Raw genomic sequence first — 25,353 nt, forward strand, 5'->3', positions numbered from 1 at the left:
CATGCTGCCACCAGAAAGTATCTATATATCTGATTGGCCAGTCACCTCCAGTAGAGAGAGGCCAGGCTGTGGCTTAGGCCGGTTCCCCATAGACATCATATGAGGGCTCCCGAACTGTAAGGGGGGCAAGAGGGGCAGGCTGGGCTGAGGGACTCCCCTCCCCCATGTACGAATTTTCGTGCACTGGGCCTCTAGTGTTTACTAAGACACACTTCTGCTTGGAGACATTTGAATGCACTTTCAATTTATTGTATTTAATTTGTTGTTTTAAATGAATTAATTTTGTTTTCCTAGTCTTATACTAATATGAGGGCAAATACCTTTATTATTTTTAAAAAATATATTTTATTGACTCTCTAAAGAGAGGAAAGGAGAGGGATAGTTAGAAAAATCAATGAGAGAGAAACATCGATCAGCTGCCTCCTACACATTCCCTACTGGGGATGTGCCCACAACCAAGGCACATGCCCTTGACCGGAATCGAACCTGTGACCCCTCAGTCCACAGGCCGAAGCTCCATCCACTGAGCCAAACCAGTCAGGGCAAGGGCTAATACCTTTAGTTCAAGGTCTTCCTTTGGATTTTGGCTTTGAAAGCTACCTTTTGATTTTTTAATTTGGAAAAACTAAACTTGTGTTCTTTCTTCTAACTAAGCTTAGACTGCTATTTCCCCACCTAATTTCTGTTGGGAATAATCCTCTTTATTCTACTGGGATTTACTATTAGTAATATTTTCCAACATTACCTCTGATGCAGATGACTGTGGTTTTAAAATGCTAGGCCGTTTAATTAATACTTTTTCTTCTGATTGAGAGGGCTTTTTCAGTTTTCTGTCTGGAGCAGGTTCATAATGGTGTTCCTCTAGAGGTACTATTTTGTTCCCTTCGGTTATTGTCAGGTTAGGAATAGTGAACAATAGAGCAGTTCTTTGTTTTGCTGGTTCATCCTTTTTAGAGGCAAACTCCTTTGGATGATCTCTATCCTCCTTGTTCAAAGTTGGTAGAGTCTCGCCTTTCTTATCATCATTACCCAGTAACTAGAAAATATATCAATAAAACAAGCTACCAATTAGACATTACTGACTAGAAATATTTAAAACTAACAAAACTGGACTTAAAATCATTTGTACCCTTATCCTTTATTATAACAAGTTACCATCAATATTTGTAAATTATTACAGTCCTTATAAAAGAATTGAGCGATTTTCTACTTGCCTGAAAACATGGACTATTTTCCATAACAATGTTCATACTACTTTATAAATCAATGGTTCTCATATATTCAGATGTTATAAATCAGCAATATCTCAAAAAAGAATATAGTATAACTTTTTATTTATACTATTACCAACATATCATAAAATAAAAGACATTTTAATAGTAAAATAGTACAAAGAATGGTATCTACACTAATAAAAGAGAAATGTGTAAATTGACCATACCTCCATAATGCCCACCAACCAATCAGGAGGGAATATGTAAATTAGCAGGACAAAGATGGCGGCAGCCCCATCCCCCAGCTCCTCCAGACATGGAGCAGCCAAGCGGGGCAGGACATCTGCTATGAGGGTGAGGGCGGGGGCAGAGAGAGCTACAGGAGCAGTGCTCTGGCCCAGAATGAAGCCTGCAGACACCTGCTAGAGTTAATGAAGCCGGAAGGTGGCAGCCAGAGTGAAAGCCTGGGTCCCGGGTGTTGGAGGAAAACCAGTGCTGGCTGCCAGGTGAAGGAAGGCCTATTGCACGAATCTTTGTGCAACAGGCCTCTAGTCTTATAATAAAGGACTGCTAAACTAAATAAATTGAGCTTTATGAAAAGTTCCCTATCCTTTTCCCCCCTTCCTGGACTTAGTGAAACAGTACATATTAACTCTTCAACTGATATTTGACCCAAAGGTGAAAATCATTAAATCCCATTTGTTAAGTAATATAGAAGAGTCTTTTATTTTTTATTGGTTTACATAAGAATTCACTACTTTATGGAATGTACCTTCTGTAAAATTAGATAAAATATTATGTAAACTCTTTTTATAAGATATAGATTATCATTACATAGAGAAAAAATAAAGAATGTGGTTCAGTCTGTGGCATCCATTTCTAAGTTCATTATGCAGAACTTGATGCTTTTTCTTTTACCTGCCCCCTTCTCTTTGTCCCCTATCTTCATAGATATTTTTAAATATTACTATTTTATGCTAAAACTTCTCCTTTAAGAGTATAATTTTACTTAAACAAGTCATGTAACTAACAATATTATCATAACAAAAATAACAGGATAAACTGAATAACTTCATGAGTGCTTTTCTTTCCATTTGTAAATATTTCTCCATTTATAAATATTTCATCCCTTTAAAAAATCGTGACTATTAGAAGTTGTCTTCCAAGTTCCCTTACCTCAGTTGGAATAGTTTCAACTTCCTCATTTATATAAGAGATATCTGTTAAATTAACAGAATATTTTATTATATAGAAAATAAACTTATTAATATGTACACCAATAAATTATTATTATTATAATTTTTCTCACCAAGAATAAAGAACAATTTAAATCAAGGTAGCTATTTAAACAAACACTATTTAGTAAAGACAGACGGATGAATCTCTTGGAAGATTGGGAAGAATGTACAAGTGTGAAGGTAAAATGAAAACATATAAAGTGATGACATTTCAGATCCATCGATTAAGACATAAAAGCAAGTGTTCAGTGTATTTTGCTAAAAGTCAAAAGAAAAGAAAATAAACCCCAGAGAGTCAGTGATAAGGTTGGGATTGGAAAAAAGAGTGAAAAGAGACCATTTAAGAGAAGCTGAATAAAGCACTTGTAAACTTTTTCTAAAAATACAAAGGATCCCTTTTAGTAAAGAAAAAAGGAATACCTAAAAGAAAGAGAGAGGGAATAAAGAATTGAGATATAAAGGAATGAAGTCTAGTAAAAAAATTATATGATCATTACTAGCTGCACCATCATGCTCAGCTCATTTTTTCTGAGCCTTGCTTTTCTCATAAATAAAATAGGCTAATGATATCTTAAAGGTATGACACAAATATATGTAAGATGTGAGCAGCCATATGGTTAAATGCTTGAGTTCAACAGAGTAGGCTCAAATTCAATCCTTACCATTTATTGGCTGTGTGACCATTGTTGGTTTGATCCTCTTTTTTTTCATCTGTAAAAATGTGGTTAAATAATAATAATGCCCTCAATTGACTGCTGTGAGGATTGACTTATAGAACCCAAGTAAAGTGCCTAGAACACTGTGATCAATAAATGTTAGCTATGTCCTTGCCAGTTTGACTCAGTGGATAGAGTGTCAGCCTTTGGACCAAAAGGTCATGGGTTTGATTCTAGTCAAGGTCACATACCTGGGTTGCAGGCTCCTCTCTGGCCCAGGCCCTGGTTGGGGCTCGTGCAGGATGCAACCAATTGATGTGTTTCTCTCACATCTATATTTCTCTGTCTTTCCTTCTCTTCCACTCTCTTTAAAAATTAACGAAAAAACACCCTTGGGTGAGAAAATAAATGAGTAAATAAATAAATATTCTCTGTAACTATAGGAAACCATAGGAATACCAAAAGGAAAGAAGTCACTAGATGATCCAATGGAACTTAAAATAAGCTCTTTGGATAAGTGGAAAAATTAAAAAAAAAAAAAAAAAAAAAAAGATGGCCACTACCAGTGAGTGAAAGAGGTAAACATACCATCTTGAACAGTGATACTGAAGAGAAAAATGCGATTCCCCTACACCTAAAAACTGAATGTTTCAGGCGAAGAGTGAACTAAAGATGCAGCAGCTCAGCCAGGCCGATTGACCTCAGGGGTTAAGAAATGAATATATTGATGCCTGATGTAGCCAGAGAAGGAGAGGCAGTGAAGTAGAAAAGTCACCTGTGACCAAAATCTTATAACAATGTACTTATTCCACACCGTCAGAATTTAAGATTTTAAAGATATGGTATTATGCATCCATTTTAACTTTCCAAATGAAACTTTTTACAGAGATTTTTTTTAAAGAAAAGATTGCATAAACAGTTTTTTCCATTAATTAAATATCTTACTGATAATTGTGTTGTTTGCAAATTTAATGCTAATTTAATTTCCTGTCCTTCTCTCTTTCATTCCCTTTCTCTTTCACACACAACACACAGACACACCCTCTACCTAAGAGACTAATAGCTCTACAGTTAACAATGTTTAAAATACTTTTTCATAGGTCATAGTTAAAATTTAACTTTTTTCTTGTCCTTAAAGTAGGAAAAGGACTATTAAAAAATTAAAATAACTGGATTAAGTCTAAGTCTTTTCTTTGGAGTGTTACAAAAGAAATACTATGTACTTAAACTATAATGAAAGGCATATTTATTCCTTATCAAAACATGAAATCCACTTAAAGCAAATTACTAATTTTATATTTGTGATATAACTACCCTGTTTTTAATTATCTTAATAATAAACACAAAAAGTAAACTAGTTTCTTAACCTGATGTATCTTCAGGCTTCTTTTCAAATTGGTTTTCAGGTTCCTCATGGATATTACTTTCCTAGAACCAAAAAAAGATGAAGAAAGAAAGAGAAAAAATGGATTAGACAAATGTTTAAAGAGCTAAACATTTTTCTCTGCCTTCTTTTAATATTTTTAATGTACAGAAGACAAGAAAACCAAACCAAACAGCACTGTTTTAAAGAGAGATACATCTGGCTAGGATTTGTAGTTCCAGGGAGAGGATACCCAGGAATTGATAGGGTATTTAATGATGATTGCATGATTGTATGAGAAAAAGATTATAAGATAAATGATATAATGTAACTTTGAGGGCCCCCTGGGAAGGCACGTGGGCATTTCTTTAATTATTGTCTGCTGAATTCAGGGTGACAGGCAGAGCAGCACCCTGGGAACACCCTTTGCCAAAAAATGAAAGAGTGTTATCAGCTTGGCCTTCATTTCAGCCAGGGATCTGTAGTAGCAGGCTTAGACATGTAAATCCAGTCAAGCACAGGAATGCTGGGGTCTACTCAAGAATGCAAATAAGCTCCTTTGATCCTAAATTTTGGTGATACTTCCTGGTATTTGAGGGTATAAAATAAATGCCCTGTGTGGGCTAGGGGTCCCTGCCTCTCCTTCAGAGGTGGCAGCAGTTCCACCCAGCTCCCAGCTTTATAAATCTATCTCTGTGTCTTCTTTCTTTTATTTCTCAATCCCTGGCCGCCTCCACTTAGAACTGGTTCGTTCATCTCTCTCTCTCTGCTGGACGCGGAAAAGGGAGATCCCCACCATATCTGGCCCCCACACGGTGGGAGGAAACATGACTTTTTTATTAAAATATATTATGGCCTCTGAGTTGATAAGAGATGTGGATCTTTACAAAATTCCAAGAAGAATTATAAGGTAGAGTAATCATGCTTATATATACTGATTTTTCAGTAAGATCCCAAAGTCCATAGTCCCTTTAATGAAGAACCCTCAAATTTTTCCTAAAATACCTATTCAGTTTGGTAATGCTAATCCATTTATTCCATAGCAGCAGAACTCTGCCCAATTATAGCAGAGATAACAAAAATCATGAATATATTAATATAACTACCATTTCATTGGTTTATCTATCTACTGAAATCCCTGTGAATCCTTATTGCCAGGTAAAAATAGAGGTTAGGTGAAACCAGTTTGGCTCAGTGGATAGAGTGTCTGTCTGCAGACTGAAAGGTCCCAGGTTTGATTCCAATCAAGGGCATATACATTGGTTGCGGGCACATCCCCAGTAGGGGGTGTGCAGGAGGCAGCTGGTCTATGTTTCTCTCTCATCAACGTTTCTAGCTCCCTATCTCTCTCCCTTCCTCTGTGGAAAATCAATAAAATATTTTAAAAAAAATTTTTTAAATAGAGGTTAGACTGCATTTCTAAATATGAAATCTTACTAATATATATGCTAAGGGTCTAAATTTGTAAAGAACTCTAACAACTCATCAATAAAAATACAAATAACCCAGTTTATAAAATTAGCAAAGGATTTGAATAAGCATTTATCCAAGAAAACATACAAATGAGTAATAAGCACATGAAAAGATGCTAACATCATTGGTCATTAGAGAAATGCAAATCAAAACCACAATGAGATACCGCTTCAAAATCACTACAACAGCTATATTTTTTTAAGGGGAAATAGTGTTGGAGAAGATGTTGAACCCTCATGCATTGCTGGTTGAAGGTAAAATTGTGCAACTGCTGTGGAAAACAGTTTGGTAATTCCTGAAAAAGTAAAACAGGGAATTACTATGTTATCCAGCTATTCCACTCCATGCATATCCCCCTTCACCACCACCAAATTAAAAGCATATGATCACATAAAAACCTGCACACAAATATTCACTTTATAGTGGAAACAACCTATCAGCTGAATAGATAATAATGCCTATCAGCCGAATAGATAAATAAAATGTTATATATTTATAGAATGGAATATTATCTTGCAATATAAGAAATAAAGTATTGATACATGCTACAATAAAGATGAACCTTGAAAACACTATGTTAAGTTAAAAAAGCAAGTCAGAAAGGACCATATATTGTATGATTTCACTTATATTAAATGTCTAAAAAAAGCAAACCTATAGAGACTGAAATTAAGGCTAAGGAACATGGGAACTTGAAGGATACAGACTAAGAGGTGTGGGGTTTCTTTGGGGGGTAAAGAAAATGTTCTAAAATTGATTGTAACAATGGACACTTTATTATATTTTTAAATAATCTTGTATTGATGCTTTGAGAGAAGGTAGCATTCTTTTTGTTTTAAAATGTTTTTTTATTTTTATTGATTTCAGAGAGGAAGGGAGAAGAGAGATAGAAACATCAATGATGGCTGCCTCCTATATGCCCCGTACTGGGGATCAAGCCCATAACCCAGGTATGTGCCCTTAACCAGAAAAGAACCGGGACTCTTTGGTCCACAGGCCAAAATGGCTAGGGCAAATTGTATAAATTCTATCCACTGAGCCAAATTGGCTAGGGCAAATTGTATACTTTAAATGGGTGAATTATATTCTATACAAATTATATCTCAACAAGCTGTTAAAACAGATCTAGAGACAGAGAAGCCTTAGTCAGACCATCAAATCTCAGAGGGAAGGTAGGAGAGGGTGGGGGTAAGGGGGACAGATCAACCAAAGGACTTATATGCATGTATATAAGTCTAACCAATAGACATAAACACCAGAGGGTGAGGGCATGAGTTGGGGGGAGTTAATGGGGGGAAAAGGACACATATGTAATACCTTAATCAATAAAGAAAAAAAGGGAAAAATCCAAGCTGTTAAAATACTAAACCTTATAAATTAGTAATATTTATTGAATGTCACATTATAAAAATAGTAGAGTGCATGAACCATAAATAACATTTTTATATCAAGAACATAAATAATATCTAATCATCACTTTTAATTATCATAATCTTCTAAAATAAAAATTATTAAAAGCTCTATATGGGAGAACAAATGTTAATTACCTTAAGTTTATTAGGTTCCAATTTGGGGTTAAGAATTCCTTCTAAATATGTAGCTTTTTCTCTCCAAGTAGGCAGATCTCTATATTCTTTTTTCATTTTTTCCAGCCTAAAAAAAGAAAAGACAGAGTTATACATTTAATAAGCAAGAAAAATATATGGTAGATTCACAATAAAATTCATCTAGTATGATCCATTTTTAAAAGTTCTAAAAGAGGCAAACCAATAATATATTGTTTAAGGAAACATTGGACTAAAACTATGCATTATATTACAATAGATTGGCTTAATATTTACAAACATTCCATCTAACAGCAGTAGAATATACATTCTTCTCAAGCACATTTGGAGCATTCATCAAATTAAAAGCATATGCTTGCCCTAACTGGTTTAGCTCAGTGGACAGAGTGTTGTCCTGTGGACTGTGGACTGAAGGGTCCCAGGTTCAATTCCGGTCAAGGGCATATAATTTGGTTGCAGGCAAATCCCCAGTACGGGGTGTGCAGGAGGAAGCTGATTGATGTTTCTCTCTCATTGATGTTTCTAACTCTCTATCCCTCTCCTTATATATCATATATATATATATATATATATATATATATATATATATATATATATATATATATATATATATTTTTTTTTTTTTAAGAATATCTACACTAATAAAAGAGAAACATTCAAATTAACCATCACTCCACTACACCCACCAGCCAATCAGGAAGGAAAATGCAAAATAGGAGACAGATGGTGGCCACCCAGCTGCTCCAGGAGTGGAGGGGCCAGGCAGGGCAGGACGCCTGCTATGAGAGGGAGAGTGGGGGAGCAGCACCCTGGCCACACCCTGGCCACAGGAGCAGCACCCTGGCCACAGCAAAGACGAAGACAGCTCCAACCTGAATCTGAGCAAAGATGGCAGACTCTGGCTAGTCTGCAGCAAAGACAAAGAAGGCAGACTCTGGCTGGAGTGAAGGCCTGGATCCCAGAAGCCAGAGGAAAATCGGTGCTGGAAGCCAAGGGAAGGAAGGCCTATTGCATGAATCTCTTCATGCAAAAGGCCGCTAGTGCTCACATAAAAATCTACACATGAATACTCATAACAGCATTATTCATAATAGCTACAAAGTGGAAACAACCTAATGCCTATCAGCTGGCTGACTCCAGATGCAAATGCATATCTTCTTTGAAAGTATATACACCCAAGAATTATTAGTTCTGTAAGTTTTCAAGTACAATGTTCGGCACTCTATAAAGACACGTAGGTATATTATAAGATTTGACAGAAAACTATAAAAAAAAAAGTCATCAATAGAAACCAACTTATAGGAGAAGATCCAGATAATGGAGAAATGATTAATATGTTCAAAAAAATTAAGAGCTATAACTGAGAATTTTGGTAGAGAAGTAGAAACTATATAATAAAGGAAAATTCCACAACCAAGAAGAAAACTGAAATTAAGAATTCAATTGGTTTAACAGCTGATTAGATACAAAGAAGAATAAACCAGTGAACTGTAAATAAGTGAGAAGAAAATATCTAGACTGAACTATAGAGCAGAGAATGAGAGGCCTCTAGATTCCATTGTTGAGTCAAAGGCAAAGCAAATATTGTATTTCCTCCTGTGGAAGAATTTCAATCTAAATGGAACCAAAGAATACAAAATGGAAAATCTCACCCATGTGACCTCAGAAAACAAACTTTAAGGACTGACAACCTGATTTCCTATAAATCCCTAGTTTACAGAAAACTGATAATATTGGAATTTTCTTAAATGATAGGAAATTAATCCAGGGTTTGCTTCACTCATATCAACCTGGGAAGTTTTATGGTTTCCTGAACACGAACAAGAAATGACCCAAGTCAAATTGGTCTTGCAAAATAATTAAATTGTGCTGTTTGTATGACTGGCTGACTGGTTTTCTCAGCTCAGGGAATTTTCAAAGCTGGTCTCTATATTTTTTTAAAATATATTTTTATTGATTTCAGAGAGGGAGAGGGAGAGAGAAATAGGAACACCAATGATGAGAAAATCATTGATCGGCTATCTTCTGCATGCCTACCACTAGGAACTGAACCTGCAACCAGGCATGCACTCCCAACTAGAATTGAATGGGACCGTTCAGTCCACAGGCTGACGCTCTTTCCACTGAGCCAAACCAGCTAGGGCTCTGTTTTTTATTTTACCAAATTATACATTCCCTGTCCATACAGTCTACCCCTAACTCTCAAGTGACTTACTTATAGGTAGCTACAATTTGCATGTCCTCTGTTATTCCTGAATAAACTGATCTTTTGTCAATTTTGACCTTGCTTTAGTTTACCTCTTTATTTTCTTGACACTAACTTCTTGAATAAGAGTTCTCATTTCTTTTTGTGCCATAACACTGACTTTTTAAAACAAATATCTAAATACCGTATTTTCCGGCGTATAAGATGACCAGGTGTATAAGACAACCCCCTAATTTTACAGTTAAAACATAGGTTTAGGCCTATATTCGCTGTATAAGACTACCCCCCTCTTCCAAGGCAACACCAGTTCTTTTTTTAATAGACCGCCTCTCTGACTCTGGCCAATCTGAGCAGGCTTTTTACTAGAACACAGTGTAGCTTCGGGTACAGAACATGTACTATAATTTGCATGCATAAAAAGCCTGCTTGGATTGGCTGAGTTAGAGAGGCGGTCCGAGCAGCCTTGCAGTGATTGGTGCGGGATCGAGTTGGAAAATTCGTTTAGTGGCATATCCAGACGATTTTCGGGATCGAGTTCGAAAATTCGTTTAGCAGCATATCGAGACGTTTTTCAGGATATACTCTGCATATAAGACGACCCCCAATTTTCGGTTGACTTTTTTCATTTCAAAAGTCATCTTATACGCCGGAAAATACGGTATGTTAAGCAAAACTCAGTTATAACCTCTGAACCCATGAAATATAACCATGATGAAGGTTCAGAGTAATAGCAAGTCCACGCCTCAAAAGAAAATTTTAATCTATCTACACTAATAAAAGAGATACAAACTGACCTGCCTTTGCAATGCCCACCATCCAATCAAGAGTGAGTATGCAAATCAACCCAACAAAGATGGTGGCTTAATTTGCATATACAGGTGCCGAAAAGCCAGGGGTGAGGTTGGATGCTTACATCATCACCATGGCGACAATGCAGGCTTTCCGCACCACCCCAGCAGCTCTGAGCCTCTGGGCAGCATGGGGAGGCAGAAAGGCAGCTCTGGGCCAGACCAAAGGCAGAAAGGTGGCTCCTGGCTGGAGGGAAGGCGGTGCCAGCAGCCAAGGGAAGGAAGGCCCATTCTTGCATGAATCTTCATATATATATATATATGAAGCCAGCAACCGTAACACTGTAATAACTATAATGGCCAGTCGCTATGACACCCACTCTGGCCAGTGAACCAGCTCTATCAGGGGGTGGGGCTGGCCAGCCAACTTCCCATGGCCCCTTCCCCCAGCCTCCTGCCCCTGATCAGCCTCTCTCATCCCAATCAAGGGTGGGATAGCTGGTCAACCCCCCAAGGCCCTTCCTCCCAGTTGGCCCTGCCCCCGATTGGCCCATCCCATCCCAATTGGCCCATAGCCCCTCCCCCTTTCAGGCTCAACCCCCAATTGGGGGCAGGACCCATTGGCCAATTGCCCGTGGCCCCTCCCCACAGCTGGCCTGGACTTGATCTGCCAATTGGGGCCAGGCCAGCCAGACCCTCCCCCTTTTCTTGCCCCACCCCCATGCATGAATTCATGCACTGGCCCTCTAATACACAAATAACACATAAATAATATTTTAAATATTTTTTATTTTGCTTTTGTTTTTTACCTTTCCCGAGGTTGTTGCTGAAGTTTTTCAAGTCGCACTGGAGTGGATTGGGCTACTGGAGGTGGCATCCCAACAGTAACTTTCAGGTCTGGGGATAAGAATGCTGGATATTCTATTGACTGTGGTATAATAACATTTCTGCAAAATGGTAATAAAGTTAAATATTGAAATTATACAAAAGTACACTTCTAAAACGCTGTTAGCTATCACTTTAGAATCTTTCTATTTTTTACCCTGTCACCTTGAGCCATCAGAGGACAAGCAAGGAAAGAAGATAAAGTCAGAAATCCTGAGAGAAGTGCTCTCTGAGTAATCTTACTACTAAGATCATGGGCAGCAGAAGTAGGAAAGAAGGACTTAAAGTTCTAAACAGAAATAGAAAGTGTTTGAGCCCAGACCTCTCTCCCAATTTCTATCATGGCCCTGTCAAGTTGATATATAAAATATACTATCACATCCACCTTCTGTCATCTTGGCACTCATAAACATTTCCTTAAAACATATTTAGTCACCAACTGAAAACAATAACAAGGTCATAATTCCTCCTAATCGCTATAACTATCCTACACACAACCAAAAAGTCACTAGCCTCTTCCTCAGAAGAGGACGTGCAAAGTCCTTAACCCTTCTCCTCACTCTCCTGAAACTTAAATTCTATAATGCAAGGTTAACAATAGTTAAATATTATGATGTAAAGTCAATATATCTTATATTTAATGATAAGAGGATAAGAGAGGGAAGAAAATAAAGATATATGTAATATATACAGGGTATCTCCCCCAAAAATATACACACATTTTGAGTAATTATTAATTCCAATGGGTTAAATCTGAAAAGAAAGAAACATCAAGAGGGCTATCAGCTGTTAAGTATGTACACATTTTGGGGGTCACACTGTATTTTCAGATCACTTGGTAAATGGGCCAGACCCCCATGAGAAATGTGTTGACTCCAAAATCCAGAAGCTCATTCAATGTTGTGCCTCTTTTTCTGTTTAGGAGAGGCTAGACACAACTTACTTTTCACCTTAGAAAAATTTTGACAAGCCCCATATCACTGATTCCTAAAATTTCACTGTGATAAAGGCACCTGAATTTTGTCAGATTTATTTCTCAACCTGACATGCAGATGTCTTACCAGTAAGTCTAGAGCTACGTATGGTGCCAGGAAGATACTAGAATTATCAGGGGGATCACTTGGTTAATAATATAATTGTCTAGCCACTGTTCTGTACACCTGGACCAAAACATTTTTAAAAAGTATAGTTCTTGATCTAATCAGCACAATGCCATCACTATGCTGGACCAGGGTGATCAGTTGTGTAAGGGAAAGGTAAAGAGTCCTATGAAATAAATTGAGACATATAGGACTGAAGGATTGATACACCCCTCAGGTAGAAGAGTGAAGGTGTGTTGTTGGCCTTGCCAGCTGATAGCAAACTGCTTTATGGTCCTTATTAACAAGCATGAAGAAAAAAGCATTTGCCAAGTCAATAGTTGCATACCAGGTACCAGGGAATGTGTTAATTTGCTCAAGCAAAGAAACCACATCTGGCACAGCAGCTGCAATCAGAGTCTCCGCCTGGTTAAGCTTACAGCAATCTATAGCAGGTCCTCGGATTACGCCAGAGATCCGATGTAACATGACTTTTGCTTTAAGTCGGAACCCACCTACATAAGCACCTATGTCAATCACATGGAGCACACACACAGCAGTAATGAAGTGAAACAGTAAAAAAAAAAATTTAAAAGAAAGATAACAATTCCTGACTTTACTTGTGGTAAATAAATAATAAAAAAACATAAAGCACATATGTACAGAAGTCAAAATGACAGAACTTTTTTTTAAATAAATAAATAGGAGATGGCGACATAGCCATTAAACGACATACATTAAGTCCAACGTAACCCAAGGACTGTCTGTACTGTCAGTCTCCAAGATCCATCTGCTTTCTACACAGGTAAATAAGCTAGTTGAATGAGATGGCATCACCCTCCTGGATCTTTCAAGTCCTTGATGATGGCACTAATCTCTGTAATCCCTTGAGGAATGTGGTATTGCTTTTGGTTTACTATTTTCCTGGGTAGAGGTGGCTCTAGTGGTTTCTATTTGACCCTTCCTACCATAATATCCCTCATTCCACAGGTCAGGAAACCAATGTATGAATTCATCAACTGCTGAGTATATTTCTTGCAACTACATATTCTGGAATTAGGAAAATAATTCCTGAATGGGTTTGGAGACCCACTAGACCCGCTGTGTGATGGATCAGAGTTAAAACTCCATTGATCACCTGACCTTCATAAACCTCTGCTCTGACTGGTCAACAACAGTGATGTGTTGGACCTTCTGAAATTAATGTCAGCTCAAAGCTAATGTCCAGTAACTCTGAACACTTGGATGATTTCCTTTCCCTAGTGCACAGTTATCCTAGTAAAATGCTAATGACATTTTCTGAGCATAGACAAACTTTTGGCTAGATTTGGAAGTAACACTAGAGTGTGTGGAAGTCAGGTAAACGTTACTATAAGGCAGAGCAGAAAACTAAAAACTATGAGACATCCTGATCTTAGAAGGCCCCCACTTCTTTCTCCAAAAGGAATATTCCACTGGCCACCCCTCATCAGGCAGCCCACCTCATTCCCTCCTTCCGCCACGAAGCTGTCACCCACCTCCTTTATTTTTCTATCTCCAGACCTCCTCCCCAGCTCTCTTCAGGACTGCAACCAGAAACTCAAATTTTCTTCCTCCTTTTTTAAGCAAACCAATTCACTGCTCTCTTTACCTTGGAGACTTATCCATTCTGGCCATTTTCTAACAAAACCAAAATGCTCATCCATCGGATTAAATGTTTGAAAAGCCACATGATCTAACAGTGTTAGTAAGACTTAAACACTTACGTCATAGGGTCTGTTCTTTCCGGAGGCGGTGCAATATTCATAAACATAGGTGGCTCAACAATTTTCTGAAGAGGTTTTAACTGAAAACGGTAAGTATACTTTAACACTGTTTAATGACAGTTACAGTTCACTTTAATTCTATTATTCTTCAGGACTATAAAATACTTGAGTTTCAACACAAGTTGAACAACACATATAATGTGAAAAGAAATTAAACAACACATATAATGAGAAAAGAAATTAAAAGAGGAAGAAAGAATATCTATTGAGCACTAAATATCTGCCAGAAGGGGAACTAACCTGATGTGAAAATCCATAACCAAAGTTTCCATAGGAGAACATGAAGTCCACCTCCATCCTGCAGATAAACTAAACATGTAGAAAACTTACTTTATTGTTTGATCAGAAAAATATTTTAATAAAGAAGTTATAACAAGTGATATTATTATTTCATAAATTTGTGAGTTAGAAAACCAAAGCATGAAATCTCCTGATTTACAAACAAAACAAAAACAAGCTAATAAAAAAAACAAAAACCCACATTTATACAAGGAAATCTTATTAAAAAATCTATGAAGTTACTGAAATTTTAAACTTTTATGTTAAAGTTAAGGAATGTTATATGACTAGAATATGGAGAATATCAATTTATAATTGTTAAAAGGATTATGCTGAGATACAAATATATGTATATACATATATATATATATTAAAGTATTTACTCACACTTCTCTCACCTCCACTTCCATTTTCAGATATTTTGATTCAGACACTAAACTTAGCTCACTAATATGTGAAGTAAAGGAGGGGATCAGAGATTATGACCTCAAATGTCCATCATTCTGGTTTGTTTGTTTGTTTTTTGGTTAATCTTCACCCCATGATATTTTTCCATGTTTTTTTTTTATATTTGTTTGTTTGTTTTTAGAGAAGTGGAAGGGAGAGGGGGGGAGAGATAGAAACATCAATGTGAGAGAGACACATTGGTTGCCTCTCACATGCGCCCCAACCAGAGCTGGGGATTGAGCCTGCAACCGAGGTGCATGCTCCTGACCAGAATTGAACCCAGGACCCTTCAGTCCACAGGCAGATCCCCTATCCACTGAGCCAAACCAGTCATCATTCTACTTTTTATGTCCCTGTCTTTATTTTGGCTATTGGCAGCAGAGGGCTCTCTGAATAGAAGTGCAATTAATCAAGATAGTAGTTTTAAGTACTTAGAAAGAAACTCAAGTATTAACTGTAAACATCTCTTCAGAAACTCCTTAAGGAGAAAAGTACAGTTTTCTTTGCAAGGGAGGATCCTGAGGTTGTGCAATCAAAGGAGCAGTGGAGGAATCTTCCTCTCTTCCCCAATGATTCTCTTTTCCTCATTCACCATTCAGCAGTCAGATAGAGTTTTGTTTGTTTTTTTAAAGGTGAAGATAAAGATTTTATGAATAAATATTGTACTTTCTATTTAATATATTTCCATTAATTCAAACAGTGTCTAACAGGGTACCAAAAGAATAAAAACAATAGATACTACAAATAACATCAGAGTAAAGTTACATGAAATGTTAAGTTTGGGCAAAAAACTTTGGAAGTTTCAGTAAAGCTCTTACTGTGTTTTCATTCATCATTTGAAATTCTTCTGTAAAGCACCCTTTCTAGAAAAAAAGTAATAAAATTTTTAAATAGTGACTCACTTGTGTATATAATTTAAACCATTTCATAATTTAAAAAAATCAGATTATTTTAATGCACATACTAATTTAATAGCTTATTACAAATAAAATTAATATTTGGATGAAAATAAAAATTCTAGATTGAACCAAAAATAAATATTAATATTAATATGTATGTTTTAGAAAAAAATCGTCCTGTTATAGTTTCTCCTTTTGGAAGTCTCAAAGCACCTGCCTACAGTACTTCCAGGAATCATTTCTGTAGTTTGTGATTGAAGGGTTAAACATAAAACACACACACACACACACACACACACACACGCACACACCAAACACCATAACCTAATGCTAAGCTGACTGCTGACAGGACTGGGGGCTTTTCTCATCTTTCAGGGACTGTTGGGATCTTTTAAACCAGGTCAACTTTGGTGTCCTTGGTCACCCATCTCTGGTCATCTCTGCTGTGCTATCAGTTCTCCCATTAAAGCAACACCCCACAGTTCCCTTCCTTCCCAGCATTTCCCACCTCGACCTGTGAAATTCCCATTCCATGATTAACAGCTTTACATCTTTAAAAAAATTATTTTTATTAATTTCAGAGAGGAAGGGAGAGAGAGTGAAACATCAATGATGAGAATCACTGATAGGCTGCCTCCTGCATGCTCCCTACTGGGGGATCGAGCCCATAACCTGCGCATGTGCCCTTACTGGGAATTGAAAGGTTCATAGGTTGACGCTTCTGGTTCACAGGTTGACGCTCAACCACTGAGCCATGTGTAGAGGGCCCCCTGGGAAGACACATGGACATTCTTTAAAGTTTAGATTGTTGTTGGCTGGGCCCTGGGCCATTGGCAGAGTCATGTCAGTTGCACCCCTGCCCTGGGAGTGCGGAGGTGGTGTCAGTTCCTGGCTTGCCTTTGTCTGGGTTCCAGAAGAGGGCTTTGAGATGTGGAATCCATCTGGCACCGGAGAGGAAGGGATGGGTGGGACCTGGGCCCTCCCAGGCTCCTTTGGTCTTGGGTTTTCCAGTGAAACCCCCTTGTGTATTGGAAAATAAATACCGTGTTTCCCCGAAAATAAGACATCCTCCGAAAATAAGACCTACTTACAGGTTTCCTTCTGAGTGAAATATAAGGCATCCCCTGAAAATAAGGACCCCCTAGGCTAAACATGAGAGATTTGGTCCACTGATTCTGAAAGAAATGAAGTCACAAGAAATTCACCAGGAAATTCAGGAATTGGATTGTTATGATGATCTTCCAGAAGATGATGACATGATTGTCACTAAATAAATGAGTAAATTCTTGATACTGTAGGATTCACAGTTTGTCTGGTTTGTGTTGACAACTACTGTACTACCGTACCGTATACAGGTAATAAATTTCCTTTATTTTCATTTAACAATAAATGTGTACCGTATTCTTCTTAATAGAAAAATCAGACATCCCCTGAAAATAAGACCTAGCGCATCTTTGGGAGCAAAAATTAATATAAGACTCTGTCTTATTTTCGGGGAAACAGGGTAGATGTGCTGCGTGGCTCAGGTGAGTCGTCTGTCTCTCCAGCAGAGGAGGTCGGCGACCCACCCGGGACCCAGCTTGAACCTATTTCTGCGTCAACTCTCTTCATTTCATTATTTCTCAGTCCTCGGATGCCTCTATGAAGAACCAATTTTATCTCTTTCTGCGCTGGCCACGAAAATGGGAGAACCCCGCCGTATCAGGCCCCGCACCATGCAGCAACCTTACACCTTTAACTGATCCACTATACATCTCCCTTTACTTTACCTGAAACCCGGTTCACCACTACATTCAATTGAAGGCCCACGAACCTCAAGGTCAGGAGGTGGGGTAACATCGTCCACACTCCCTTCTATTGCTTCCAGGTAGATATGAACAGTTTCCAATTTTAAGCCTCATGCTATCTGGCATCTCTTGCAGACATTCCAGTCACTAATCACTAATTCTCACTTAGCGAAACATAGATCAGTCAAAATAATAAGCACTGATATACATCTGGCCACGTTTGCGTTGTCTGTGTGTCCATGGTTACTGCACAATTTACAAGTTGCAGCCGTCATCTCACTTGACTCCTAAATGTCAAACTCCTCCCTGCGTACTGTAAAGATAAGGATGGCCTTCCACATAACCACAATATTAGTATCAGACTTTAGAGAATTAACAATAATTTTAGAATTTATCTAATATGCAATATATATTCAAAATTCCCTAAATTTCACAAGAATGTCTTTTGTAACTTTTTCAAATTTGTTTTCAAAGTTGCTGTATCTAAAAATCTTGAACAGTTGCTCCATTTTTTTTATATATTTTTTTAATGATTTAACTTTTTAAAGAAGCAAAGCTGGTATGTCTCACATTATGCATTTACCTGACCAGGTCATTATTTAACTTCTTCCCTATTCCCTAAACATTAGGTCAGTTAGATCTAGACTCAGGTTAGTTAAGCTTGGGCTCAATGGTTTTGATGAGAATAATTCCTAGGTTGTGCACATCATATTGTATCACGGTGGGTGTTAAAATTGTCCACAATCTCTTATGCTAAGTTCAAGCTCTTGGTTAAAGTGGTAGCCACCACATCTGTCTACTGTATAGGCATTTTCCCCTTTGTAATAATTAATCTGTGGACCGTTACTCTGGCACCAGGCAAATATCTTATTCCCCAAGCACCTTTTACCTAATGTTTCTAGTGCCATTGCTAACTCTTGACTGAATTTACTATAAAAAGTTGTAAAAATGGTGAGTTTGTAATTTTATCAATCCTTCTACACTGGCATTCTTCTGTTTAAAAATAAAAAGCTTCCTTTTTTCTTCCCAGTCTCTCTCTCCTCTCTGTCATCACCAAGGATTCATTGATTTTTCCTTTTTCAAAATTTGTCACACAGGAGGGAACACTTCTAGGAAGGAGAAAGCAAGACAGAAGGACTCATAAAATCTGTATACAAAGTCTGTCCAAAATTTTGGCTGACCCCTAAATGACACACGCACAGGGCAGATAGCAAGCTGCCCAGATAAGGATAAAAGAACTGACATTTATGCTGCCAACTAAGAGATAGAGTTTGCGGTCTGAGTCTTATTTTAAAACATTTCAGAAAGCATAATAAAACAAGCTTAATTTTTTTAGATTGTATCACTGCCCTTCCAGAAAATTAAAATTTCAAAAACATTATACTGTTATAAACCAAATCTCTCTCTCTTTCTCTTTTTTTTTTAACAGATAGATGAAATATTGTTTCCTGAGCCCATGAGTTTGAAGGTAGATAATAAATAAAAGGAATCCATCAGGTATAGGTAAATCTTAACAATAAATAACTGGACAATTTTTTTACTCAAAGTAAAAAATATTTTGATATATACCTGAATTACTTCATAAAGGTGTACCTGAACACGCCCTAACAAAGTCTGATTTTCTTTATTATCATATTGCACTAGATCCAAGAAAATTTTATTCCGGGCATCATTTTGACGTCTGGGAACCTTAATAGAAAATACATATAAAAAGAAGGCTTAAATTGTCAGTCTGAATTTCAGATATAACTTTTGAATAAATACATCCATAAACTATATTCTATTATGTGCATAGTCTAGCAATTAGTTTTCATGTTATTAGTCATAACTTTTCAAACTAATCTCACAAAACTTAGGATCTTCTTTATGTCTACTGTCAATTACAGTCTTTTTGAAACACCCATGCCTACATTGTCTCTCTCTTTTTAATCCATTTCAGTCTTTTTTTTTTTTTTTTTTTTTTTTAACTTTTTGATGAAATGAACACAGTTGTCTCAACTTGGAACTTTGAAACCTGTAATACAATTACTAAGTCACCTTTAAAATCCATACTCTCTTGCTAATTAGAAAAATATCTCATGCCTTCCTATCCCAAGATTCTAAGTGCTTAAAAAATTTAAGTGATATATAATTGATATCATTGTACTGCTTGTAGGTATGCAAAATAATGATTTGATATTTGTATATATTGCAAAATGATTATCACAATAAGTTTAGTTAACATCCATCACTATACAGTTAGAATCTTCATCTTGTGATGAGAAATTTTAAGATCCAGTCTCTTAGTAATTTTCAAATATACAATATAGTATTTAACTATTGTCACCATGCCATACATTAGATATCCTGAGCACCTTACCCATTTTGCCCACCCTCAAAACTCCACCTGTGGCAACCACCAATCTATTCTCTGTATACATGAGTTAGGTTTGGGTTTTTTGGTGGTGGTGGTGGGTTTTTTTTCCCCCCCCAGATTTATATGAGATCATGCAGTATTTGCCTTTCTTTGTCTTATTCACTTAACATAATGCCTTCAAGGTCCATCCATTTTGATGCAAATGGTAGGATTTCTTTCTTTTTTACGATTAAATAATATTTTATTAAAATATTTTAAATCTCTTCATCCTTGATGGGTTCTTAGTTTTACAATATTGGCTATTGTAAATACTGCATTGAACACGGGGGTGAATATATCTTTCCAAGATAGTGATTTTGTTTTCTATGAATAAATACCCACAAGCAGAATTACTGGATCATATGGTAATTCTATTTTTAATTTTTAAAGTATACTTTTATTAATTTCAGAAAGGAAGAGGGAGAGAGAGATAGAAGCATTGAAGAGATAGAATAATTGATCAGCTACCTCTGAGCCAATCTGGCTGGGCTGTAAATACTCTTTTTAAAAATATATATTTTTTATTCACAGACAATAGTGTGCTGAAGGCCTGGGGGGGAGGGCAGAGGCTGGCTGGAGGGAGTTAATGGGGGAAGAAGAAGACATATGTAATACTTTCAACAATAAAGATTTTTAAAAATATGTATATTTTTTATTATTGGTTTCTGAGAGGGAAAAGGAGAGAAATAACAGTGATGAGAAATGATGTTTTCCATAGTGGCTGCACTAATTTACATTCTTATCAACAATGCACAAAGGTTCCCTTTTCTCCAAATCCTTGCCAACACTGGCAATTTGTCTTTTAGATCATAACCATTTTAACCCCTGTGAGGCAATATCTCACTATGGTTTTGATTTGCATTCCCCTGATCATTACTGAAGGTGAGTACCTGTTGATCATTTGGATGGCTTCTTTGGAAAAAATGTCTCTTCAGATCCTCTGTCCTTTTTTAATTTTTTTCTTCTATTAAGTTGTATGAGTTTAAATATTTATAAATATTTGGATATTAACCCTTTATCAAATATATGATTTGCAAATATTTTCTCCCATTTTGTAGGTTGTGTTTTAATTTTGTTAATGCTAATGAGAGTATACATATTTGAGGGGATTATTATAAAAACTGAAGAGATTAATCCATGCAAAAATAATTGGGGAGATTTTATATAAGGAGAAAGAAGAAAAAAAAAGGGGGGGGGGGAGATGAGAAAAAATGGTGTGCCATGAACTGAATGTCTTCTTAGAATTCATGTTGAGCCCTTAACCCCCAGTGTGATGGTACTTATAGGTGGGGTGTTGGGAATGTAATTAGGTCATGAGGGTAGAGCCCTCATGAACTGGATTAGTGCCCTTATAAGAAGAGACACAAAAAGGATGATCTCTCTTTGCTCTCTGCTATATCACTTACAACAATGAGCAGAGGGCCAGCTGCAAACCAGGAAGCAGGCCCTCATTAGACAACAGATCTGCCAGCATCTTGATCTTGAACTTCCCATTCTCCAGAAAAGTGAGAAATAAACATTTGTTGTTTAAGCCACCCAATCTACAGTAATTTGTTATTGGAGCCCAAATGAATTAAGACGGGGTGGGCAATGGGAGATAGGAAGGGAAGAGCAAGACAGAGAAAAACACATGTGTGATAAACCACATACAGTAAGATCTCAGGGAAAAAGACCCCCAAAATTGTGCATTTTACAGTAACCTACTTATTTTTTTAAAAGGTACTGCTTTTGTTTCTTCCCTTATCCCTTCCCAAAGGATATAATTAATGTAGCATATTTGAAACAAATGCATTCTTATATCTAGAAGAAAACTTCAATATTACCTGTACAGAAAAATACTTCACTTCATCAAACTTAATCATAATTTTCTTTTCATTATGCATAAATGGTATATTTTGGGATAGCAAGCTACACAGTTTTGTAAATTTCACAATGTTGTTTATAGAGATACGAATGCAAAATTCGTCATGCTGTAAATTGACTGAAAATAAATAAATATTTAGGAAGCAAATTTTGTTGTAATTAAACAATAACACATTATACAATTAATCCATTAAACAATTCAGGCTAGAACTTAAGAATCAATCAAATAAATAAAGAGATAATTGTAGAACACATTGAATGATGAAAAGTCTTTTAAAATAGTATTTTTGCCCATTAATGTTAGGTACAATTTAACTAGAAAAGGTTGATACTTCCTTAGATCAATTCTCATATTTTTATAGTCACAATTCCATTATAATTCCTTTTCAGCTAAAACCCGTTTGGCTCAGTGGATGGAGGGTCGGCTTGCAGACTGAAGGGTCCCAGGTTTGATTCTGGTCAAAGGCATGTACTTTGGTTGCGGGCACATCCCCAGTGGGGGTGGTGCAGGAGGTAGCTGATCAATGTTTGTCTCTTATTGATGTTTCTAACTATCTCTCTCCCTTCCTGTCTGTGAAAAATCAGTACAATATATTTAAAAAAAATAAACATAATTCCTTTGCAATTTTTCATATTTTAAGGGTTAATAAGCATTTACAATATATAGTTGAAAATTTTTGGTAAGCATAATTATATAGAAATTTTAAAAATATGTCATTTGAGAATAATTTCTATTTAATTTAAGGACAAATTTTAAAGCAGCATTCTACTTTAATTCACTACATACTCGCTTATACTATATTAGCTTGTTCTTTTACTTTTCATAGCACTCCATTAAAACAATATTTTTTCATGATTTAACTAATTATCTTTAAAAATCTCTATGTAGAATTCTTCACTAATCACTTATATAAAAAAGAAACACCACATCTTCATAATGAGACTGGGTGTATGCCATGATAAATCTAAGAAGAGGATTTATTTAAGGGTACCAAGTTAAATAAATCCACTTAAAAGAAGCACAGTTATTTCTTAGGAATGAATTAGTAATATATATTCCAAGAAGATATCATATATATTTTCCTTTAACTTAGATGGTGATTGAGGTGGGTTACCAATGGCTAAAATTCTTTTGTCACTGTCCACATCCAGAGCGACATTTCTTGTCCTCTGCTCTTGAGTCTCACCTGGACCAATGACTGCTTTAACAAGCAATGAACTTGACCAGACTGGGACTAGGAAAGTGTCGGAGAGGCGCTAGCCAGGGGACAAAATTTAAGAGGGCACCAACAAATTCAGTAATGAAGATAAATAGTATTTTAATGTAATATAAAATAAAAATGAATAGAGGGAAAAAATAATGCCAATCTTCTAGGCATCTCACTAAAGCACCAGACACATAAATGACCCATACACATCCCAGCTTTTCTGACCTGCCAGGTGATTATAGCCTCAGCTGCGATAATAAAGCAGGAGTACCACCCAAGGAGTGCACATATAGTGATTAATAATAAAATAATTAATATTCTAAGCCATTAAGTCTTAGAGTGTCTTATAATATAGTAATATCTAACTGAAATAGTGATATATGATATTAGCATGATTCTTAATCAAAAGAAAGGATACTGTTAGGTGTAAAATGACTGCAGCTCTTTACATGAATAGCCAGACAGCCAACCTATAACAATCAAAATAAAAACACAGTGAGTAAATTTTTAAAAGTAACTTTTCTTCTATTTTACTCTATACCAAACTACATACTTTTAAAGCTCTACTTTGTTAGTCTTTTTCATAAGAAATATTGTTTCTCATTAGAAATCTCTAGTTATTGGAAAACACCAGAAAGCAGAAACAGAGAAGAAAAACAGACAGGCTTTGTTTAAGATAAACCTAAAATGAACAAGAATACAAAGCAAAACAATGGTTCATTACCAACTTAAATCCAATCATCACTCTGAATCATTTTTATTTTATATTAGGTAAGAAGTGGTAAAGTGTAACACCTTCATATAATAATAAGAAATATGCCTTGCTTGAGATAAGCTTTTTTTATTCAGTATCCTAAAACCCCATTCTCAAATTCTAAGTTAGCAGGTTTTAGGTGGGGCCTGAGAAGCAATGTTTTTAAAAATTATTCCAGATGATTCTTATAAAACTTGACTTTATGAATTCCTAATATAGAAAACATTTTTTTCTTTGAATCAGGATGTTTTCCATAATTTCAGTGATCACCAGAATGGTGTTCTGACTCATAAAAATGAAAAAAAAAAAATCAATGCGTATGCTATCAGAAAGTACAATTTTCTATGCATACTTTTGATTACCAAATAATAAACAGTAACTAGTTTTAATGTAAAATAAGAAATAACTTATATGGGTTTACTAAGGATTAATCATACATACCACATCCCCAAATGGCACCAAATTTTCTGGTTTAGATGTTCCTTTTCCTTCTTTACTTTCAGACCCTGTAAAAGTTTTCCTCTGCATCTACAGTGTAAATAAATTAAGGCTTTAGAGGCAAATAATATAACTATTTCAATTCAATTTTATGAGTCTCTAGTATCAGGTATTATATTAGGAAGTGGGATATTAATCTGACTAGAAAACTCATCTCTACCCTCAACAAATTTATCAATGAGTTAGCAGAGAGCAAAGGAGAGAAGTACACTGTAGCATAAACAATGAGTCCTTGCTTAAAAGGGCCATCATTACCATGTTCCAGTCTCAACCTGGTGTGGACTTGGTACTGTATCGAACTAAGAGCAGTGATCCTACTTGCAAATTATCCCAATATTCCTGCATTTATCAGTCATGGAAGGAACTGGGATTTAATCCTTGGAATAGTTAGTACGTGGGATAAAGCAGTGAACAAACGGTTTGGGGTTTTAGTTATGACAGAGTAACTTCTCTAACCGCTATCTGTTGGTTGGTTTTAAACTTTGTTCTAAGGGTTCTAATCACTATACACAATGGTTAGCCTTAAAAATTATAAGACATTTTAATATAGATTTTTAAAGTAAAGAGAAAGGGGGAATGGAGGGGAGAAGCAAGAGGACTAGGGGAAAACTGCCTATTAAAAACATAACTTAGACTGGGTGGTGTTTCTAAGTGGTTAGAGCATTGGCCCGTGCAACCAAGGGTCTTGGAGTTCAATTTCAGTCAAGGGCACACACTTGGGTTGCAGTTTGAATCCCCAGCCTGGTTGGACACATGAGGGAGGCAACCAATCAATCTCTTTCTTTCTCTCTCCTTTCCCATCTCTCCCTCCCTCCCACTCTCTAAAGAGCAATGGAAAAAAATATCCTCAGGTGATGATTAACATATAAGTAAATAAATACATAGATGTGTACACACACACACACACACACACACACACACATATATATATATATATATATATATATATAT

At 36.3% G+C, this 25,353-nt stretch overlaps 1 protein-coding gene across 1 annotated transcript; it reads right to left on the minus strand.

Annotated features, from left to right (window-relative positions):
- Nucleotides 1-706: 706 nt before the first annotated feature.
- LOC311626258 (cation channel sperm-associated targeting subunit tau-like) lies at nt 707-24,432 on the minus strand (the record flags this gene model as incomplete). The annotated part of the gene is made up of 12 exons (XM_084891330.1): nt 707-1,036; nt 2,391-2,434; nt 4,476-4,536; nt 7,492-7,597; nt 11,313-11,450; nt 14,213-14,292; nt 14,513-14,581; nt 15,817-15,861; nt 19,254-19,373; nt 21,903-22,060; nt 23,569-23,620; nt 24,346-24,432. The coding sequence occupies 12 exons, from the start codon at nt 24,430-24,432 to the stop codon at nt 707-709; spliced, it is 1,290 nt and encodes a 429-aa protein (XP_084747456.1).
- Between the last annotated feature and the right edge of the window lie 921 nt (nt 24,433-25,353).

This window comes from Pipistrellus hanaki, assembly GCF_964339955.1.
Source record: "Pipistrellus hanaki genome assembly, chromosome: 8".
NCBI lineage: Eukaryota > Metazoa > Chordata > Mammalia > Chiroptera > Vespertilionidae > Pipistrellus > Pipistrellus hanaki.